At 40.2% G+C, this 7,467-nt stretch overlaps 1 protein-coding gene across 1 annotated transcript; it reads left to right on the forward strand.

The window, feature by feature from the left end:
* The first annotated feature begins 1,892 nt into the window (after positions 1-1,892).
* On the forward strand, positions 1,893-6,218 carry LOC137287976 (baculoviral IAP repeat-containing protein 7-A-like). The gene is made up of 5 exons (XM_067820342.1): positions 1,893-2,820; positions 3,517-3,722; positions 4,585-4,765; positions 5,469-5,682; positions 5,933-6,218. Exons 1-5 carry the CDS (start codon positions 1,893-1,895, stop codon positions 6,168-6,170), a joined length of 1,767 nt encoding a protein of 588 aa, XP_067676443.1. The 3' UTR covers positions 6,171-6,218.
* The last annotated feature ends 1,249 nt before the right edge of the window (positions 6,219-7,467 follow it).

Consider the following 7,467-nt stretch of genomic DNA (forward strand, 5'->3'; position numbering starts at 1 on the left):
CGGGTCGGTCTGGGATAAAAAAAATAATAATGAAGTCAAAATTATCCGAAAGGTGTTCTTGATTCTCATTTATTGTAATTCATATTACAATTTCTTTGGTTTTCGATCTTGTGACAGCGACTGATTAAAACATTTTAAATAGATTAATTTTACATATGTACGTACGTCGAGTCGGCGGTGATGGGGTAAAAAAAGTATTTCGGGTGAGTCGGCAATAAAAGTAGAAGGGTAGGTTGGGCTATGAGAAACACACACAACAGAAAATAATGCTGCCATGTCAAATGTCTACGAAAATGACTCTCAGTACATGTCGATATAGAGTCTGACCAGGGCCCTTATTCTCGAAACGTTCGTAGCCCTAAGAATTCGTAACATTGATCGTACCCAGTGCGTTACGAATACGAATAAGAATTTCGTAGTGCTACGAACGTTCGAGAATAGCTAGTCTGGACGCCAAATGCTGTAGCTCTGCTCTCCACGTGTCGTGATCGGGGTTTCCCATTTCTATTTTTAGAAAACACTGCGTCAGTATCGTGTTCAATGTCAGTTGTCATATCACTAATATCTAACAGTAATCCTCATCAATAACAGCGTATAACCCGTGCTATATATGTATGTTTATATATATATACATGCTGTTTATAGCTTACATACTGTTTAAATCGTATTCTTGCTTGTCTAGTGATGATAAAACGATAAACGCAGTAACCCACTCATTGCTATATTTAGATTATTTCACCAAACGAAATTTCGAGAAATACATTACAAAATCATTCGCAATCACCTTCGGCAGCGTGGATGGTATGTACATTTCATAGTCCTATAGTTAAAATCGTTATGGTTTTCGAACGGTTAAGACACTGATGACATTTCAAAGAATGAGTGATTTTCCGACCCAGCTATACGTATGTGTACCACCAGATTATAGTTTGGCACTTAAGATTTTTCTTCGTGAACAGCGTCACGAACTGGGTTATATAGTGCGTAGTCTTCGTCGTATAATTCTCTGAGGTCGACACTTTTTTTGTTACTTGGTTATGACCGTAATTTTTCTTAAAGTGGAAGCATTTTTTCAAGTTTTCATTTTTTAATATACCGCCGATAAATAATGTAAACATCCACATTCTTCAAATGGAAAATATGTTACGAAGTTAGCATTGGTACAAAACACAATTTTAAATATTGAAACAAACAGAATTTCCGAATTAGCGTTACCGAGTGGTAGGGTTTTAGTTTTTGTAGGATATGACAACACTTGAATGGCTGACGGTATACCCACTTTTAACTTTGGGTAGGGGTTGGGTGAGGGATCTGAAATAGCAGAAATGTTGCTGTAGAAATCCGTAAACCAGGTAATCATAAAAGTGTGGCCTTGAGTAGAAAATATCGACAGACAATATGCATGTGTTTTCTCGCTTCAAGGTATGTAAAGACGTACAGCTGTAACAATACATAGACGTGTAGATATGGATTTAGTTTTACAGTACCTTGTCACTGATTTACTCCTGTGATAATACCGCCACGTTTTCAGTGACGACGTCCACGGATTGAATACCATCAGAAACGACCAAAGACATCAACATCAATCTACTACAATGGCTGGGCTAGAAGCAGTTATTTTATCATGTGTGTTCCTCACTGTCGGCACTCTGTCAATCAATAACCCGAGACATGGGACAGAAGAGGGTTTGCAGAGATGCAGTTCGTCCTCACGGGAATCTGTGCATTCTCATCGTGGCATCATGGTGTTGGGTGAACCGGGTCAAGGGTGTGCTAACGTAAAGGTCAATACGACTGAAAGGGCTAAGAACAGTTGTGTGTCTTACATGATTCTGTTGATCGTCGTGTTTGGCATACTTCGATTATATTTCTCTATCAGATCTGAGGATAAAATGTCGAAATGTCATGACGATAATATGGACGATGGACACTGTAATGATGATATTACCTCGCCGTTTAAATTCGTGAAAAACAGAAGATGTTCCCATAAGAACAAGATGGAAATGATTTGTGAAAAAAACGAACAATCCAGGAGACAGTTCATTAAGAGAACAGTTGAGGAGTATTTTGACAGTCTTTCGGGGAAAATAGACAAAGTCCTTTTTGGTCTATTTCAAACCCAGTCCGTGTATCTGTCAGTTCCCGAGGTGGTGGCCCAGCCTTTCATAACATCCCTGACGACCTATCTGGGGAAGGTACAAGTGGAGGGACAGGTGCCCGTGGAGGAGGAGATGTGTTACGAGGTAAGGAGACTGCAGTCTTTCTCTGGGATCCCCATCCAGGCGTCGCCCATGCGGCTTGCCCAGTCAGGATTCTATGCTACAGGTCGTGAGGACGAGGCTCGCTGTTTCAGCTGTAGGAAGTCACGTGTAGGCTGGCAGATTATGGACAGACCGGATGCGCTACACAGAGTTATCTCCCCTGACTGTCCACATCTGAACAGATGCGACCCGCGAAACGTACCGATATCTTCAAATTCGAATGCAACAACGGTTTACGGTATCCTTGGGGAGTACTCAGGAAACGGCAATGTCGCAACAACAACAGATACACTATCAGCTACAGGGACAGAAATACCAACTCTGGGAGCAACAACAACAAGTGCATTACCAGCAACAACTACAGAGACCCCAACTCTAGAAGGAGCAGCAGCAACAGCAGCAACAGCACCTGTTGTGTCGGAATCCTCCCTTGACATGAACAGTGCTGTGCATCCCCATTACAGGAACATGCAGACCAGGCTAGAGAGCTTCAGAACCTGGGACACGTCTCACGTTCAGGACCCCCGGGTACTGGCGACAGCAGGCTTCTTCTATGCAGGTAAGGTTTAAAGTAACATCGCAATTATGTCAGCCATGTCAGACATACAGATGCGCGAATGCTACCCGACGCAGAATTAGAATCCACGTTGAATGACATTGCAAATACAATGCACTCATTAATTTTACAATGTCTTGAAACTTAGCATAACTAAAGTCCTATAACAGTTCTTGTCAACCTGAGATAGAACTTCCCTCAGGCAACTATTGTTTCTTCTTGTGATGTGTTAAGGTATGAAGTGGAGTTTGCATATTTTATTGGAAACTGTACATATTATTCATATGTGTTGTATTTGTATTCATCAACACATTTGTTCACGACATACGTCCAAATAAATAAATAAATAAATAAATAAATAAATAAATAAATAAATAAATAAATAAATAAATAAATAAATAAATAAATAAATAAATAAATAAATAAATAAATAAATGAGAGCAGGTTAATGTTTCTTGAGTTTATGTCGGGAGATGATATTTAATACCATATGAACCTCAGAGTAATCTTGTGACATCTTAAACTACAATTACAATTTAGCTGTAAATATCTCACCGGATCTAGTGTTCATTTCCCCGTTCGTTTATTCAGAAAGGAAATCTACTTGGTCCCGGTGTGTGTTTGTATGATTTTACTTGAAGGTAAACCAGCTATAGAGCGAGTGTAACACAGACACAAGCTATTCAATTACTATTACAGGCTACTCCGACTGTGTCCGATGTTTCTACTGTGGTGTTGGTCTGAAGACGTGGGAGGAAGGGGATGACCCTTTTGTGGAGCACGTGCGCTGGAGGTCCTCCTGCAGCTACATTCGTAGATTGAAGGGAGAGAACTTTGTCATACAGGCGTTGGCACACAAGGTTTGCCTATTTCCGTCTGAAGATGAGCTGGATTTGTCCAGGCCTAAACCATGAGTATAAGTTTAAACTTTTAACCTGTGAACTTCCTCTGCGGGCTGCGGCACTTTGAGTTGAGACGAAAACTGAAATAATGTTCGAAGCATTGTACAACTGAGTAAGTCACTGCGTCACTTCGAACACCTCAACCATTGTCAGTAGATTCAGATTGTCTCACTGATTTACATTCTCTATACTGCTTTCATACCTGTTACACATTTTACATGCATTTACTCCAGGTATAATCTGCTTTGGCAGATTAGCAACGGCGGTGACATACATTTGCATTATAGCTGTTTCTGTTTCAGACTTCTCCAAGCTCCACTGTAACCAACAGTATGTGCAGTGTATTCTCACTTAAAAAAATATCGCGATTGTTGACGAGTGTGTACAATGCAAACATGCAGCTTCTTCACTGTTTGTCTAATTCTACATGCACGTTAGGAAGAATCAAATATATATCATACGTGCACAGCTATTCACAAAAATTACACTCGTGCATATACAGTTCAAGTTTCGTCGATGAATAACATTCCTGTTACATTAATGAGAATTATAAATAGTATATATATATTAGTAATTATTCGTAGGTGAATTATTGGATGTTATTAATAATGTTGTCATCAAAGGTTTCGTGAAACCGATCCCGAAACAAATGTATATTTACACATTTACCAAATTAGGCACACAACCGATACTGACGAAAAATCGTGATTGCAATTGAAGTCAATAGAAGTGTGAAAGAGTGTGAATGTTAGTGATCAGGGTATTGGCATATCAAGCACATGATTGTTAGATATGTCGTATCATGAAAACATTTATGATCTCAGCATGACCCAAAAAACACAACATACGTTAACATAAATGACAGATCCACTTCCTGAAAGCAACGGAGGACAGGGAGACTTTTCAGTCATATTATATTGTTCCCTGTTCAGACGTGGATGTCGTGGCTAGGACGGTGGAAATGGGCTTCTCCCGGCAGATGGTGGTGAGGGCGGTGATGGAGATGTCCCGGTCGTACAACAATCCCCGTTCTGCAGAGGAGACAGGTAGGGAAGCAGCACCAGTGGTAATAGTGTATCTGTGGATAGGCGCTTTCCACGAGGTATCTAGGTATTCTAGGCTGCTTGGTCGCTGTTTAACGCCGCAGTACCCCAGCTATATGGCAACACTCAGTAAATAATTGAGTCTGGACCAGACAGTCAGGTGATCAACAACATAAATATGTCTACGCAAGTCGGATAGGATGACATGCGTCAACCACGTTATCGAGTCTGACCACTCGATCCCGTTCGTTGTCTCCTACGACAAGTGTGAGTTAGTGAGTTGACCATTTCTAATCCGAATCTTCATGGGTCTCTGAGAAACTAAGGTCAAATGTGTATGTTGGAATGGAAATCGAGTCCATCCATTGACTGAAGAAGTACGGAGACGGTTGTGATAGATGCAGCAGCAGTGCTGTTGTGAATTTTGGATACGTATAGTGTGGAGTTCTTGGTACTTGTCAGGTCATAGGAACACGGGATTTCGATCGATTTCGACTCAAAATTACCGTATAGTTATTGGAATGGACGATGATCAGTGTTATTAACAAGATTCACCTATCCAGTAAATGTTGGCGTTTGTTTTAAATGGTGACGTTTATGACATCTTCGTCATCAGTGTATAAGTATTCTTTACGTGAAGTCGGTTACACACGCATTGTCAGGCCATTAATGATCCTTTGTTCTCCACCCTTTGTTCTTCATAAAGATCATGTCCCTGTCTCATTGGAAGCGTTGCTTGAAAGACTGGTTTTGGCGCCTGATGAACACGACGAGAGACACCCCAATCCACAGAGCAGACACCAGGTGTCTGAAGTACCCCAGTCTCTTCCAGCAAGACTGACTACTCCGAACACCACAGCAAATCAACCGTCATCTCTGACGAATACCACTTCGTCATCTACACGACATCCGCATGGATATGCATCCGATAGGTCTATATCAGGTAATTCAAACATGAAGCTCCATGTAACAATACCTGTGTAATTCAATCAAGATCTGTAAAGATGGGCGTAAGATTAAGTCGCAAATATCCATTGTTAAAATTTAAGGTTGATACACACTCAGCTTCGTACCTGTATCACATATACTCCACATGACATTATCTAAGGGTACAGGCCCGTCTGTTAGATGCTTCAAGATGTGCATTGTGGGACTTTTTATCCATCTTCCTCCTCCAGGTACTGATACCTCCCGCTCCCTGCCTCCCTCTCTGCAGCGTCAACTCGAGGAGGAGAACCGCTCGTTACGAGATGAGAACACCTGTAAGGTCTGCCTGGACAGAACCAGCTGCATTGTCTTCCTGCCATGCGGCCATCTTGTGTCGTGTGCTGAGTGCGCACCTGCACTGAGCAGGTGTCCTATATGTAGAGCACATATACGTGGAACTGTGAGAACATATAACGCGTAATGTGATTGTTGGCGATAACAGCTTTAACCAGTGTTATGTAATAATGTGTTGTCGTTGCATTTAGTTAATTATTTTACAGGAATATCAATATACAACTCAGGATATGATTGGTAAAGATATACATACACTGCATGTATGTTTAATCAAACGATGCCATGATCGAACTCACGATAATTATTCTTTGAGAGGCATTGATTGGGTTCATTTCAAAGTATCTTTCCTTAACCTTTAAAACGAAATATGGGGTGGGTGCCGTCTGCTTTATTATTCAGAAATATTTATTCTAAAAGAGTGCGTTGTTGAAGTCATTTAAAAAACACCAGCTCTATATTCTGTCGCATGTAGTGACGCAAAGTTATGTCGAAAACGCCTGATATAATTTGAATTACGTGAAGAAGCAAGTTAAAAGTCTGCTTTGTCATGTGTATAGTTGTCTCATTGCTACATGCCACGTTGTGTATGTAAGAGAGGTTATTATACTTGTGATTTGTAACGATATACAGATGTTCTTGGAAGGCTATCGTCGCTATACATCAACGCTATATAGCTTAAATCGGCTACAATCTGGGAAACTGAATATCTTGGCTCTCACATCTTTTTAAGATAAATTTTAGTTTGGATATAAAGAACATCGTCTCTACATCCGCCTTGGGTTCAGGTGTCTTCAACTACAAACACTTTTGATATACATCAGTTTGGATAGTAATCCGATATGCACTCATTCACATATTTCAGAAATATATGATATCGTCCATAATCACATTTCAGACATAGATGTGTCAACAACACATATTTTTCAGACATAGATGATGTCAACAACACACACATTTCAGACATAGATGATGTCAACAACACACACATTTCAGACATATATGATGTCAACAATACACACATTTCTGACATAGATGGTGTCGACAACACACACATTTCAGACATAGATGATGTCGACAACACACACATTTCAGACATAGATGGTGTTGACAACACACACATTTCAGACATAGATGATGTCAACAACACATATATTTCAGACATACATGATGTCAACAACACACACATTTCAGACATAGATGATGTCGACAACACACACATTTCAGACATAGATGGTGTTGACAACACACACATTTCAGACATAGATGATGTCGACAACACATATATTTCAGACATAGATGATGTCAACAACACACACATTTCAGACACAGATGATGTCAACAATACACACATTTCTGACATAGATGGTGTCGACAACACACACATTTCAGACATAGATGATGTCGACTACACATATATTTCAGAC

This window comes from Haliotis asinina, chromosome 6 (genome assembly GCF_037392515.1).
Source record: "Haliotis asinina isolate JCU_RB_2024 chromosome 6, JCU_Hal_asi_v2, whole genome shotgun sequence".
In the NCBI taxonomy this organism is placed as follows: domain Eukaryota; kingdom Metazoa; phylum Mollusca; class Gastropoda; order Lepetellida; family Haliotidae; genus Haliotis; species Haliotis asinina.

What these genes read in the sequence shown, in the direction of transcription:
- LOC137287976 (XM_067820342.1), top strand. Translation starts at nt 1,893, where the DNA reads ATGTCGAAATGTCATGACGATAATATGGACGATGGACACTGTAATGAT. An exon ending in AGCTGGATTTGTCCAGGCCT is followed by an intron (nt 3,723 to 4,584) that starts AAACCATGAGTA and finishes CATAAATGACAG; the next exon opens with ATCCACTTCCTGAAAGCAAC. An exon ending in CCGTTCTGCAGAGGAGACAG is followed by an intron (nt 4,766 to 5,468) that starts GTAGGGAAGCAG and finishes TTCTTCATAAAG; the next exon opens with ATCATGTCCCTGTCTCATTG.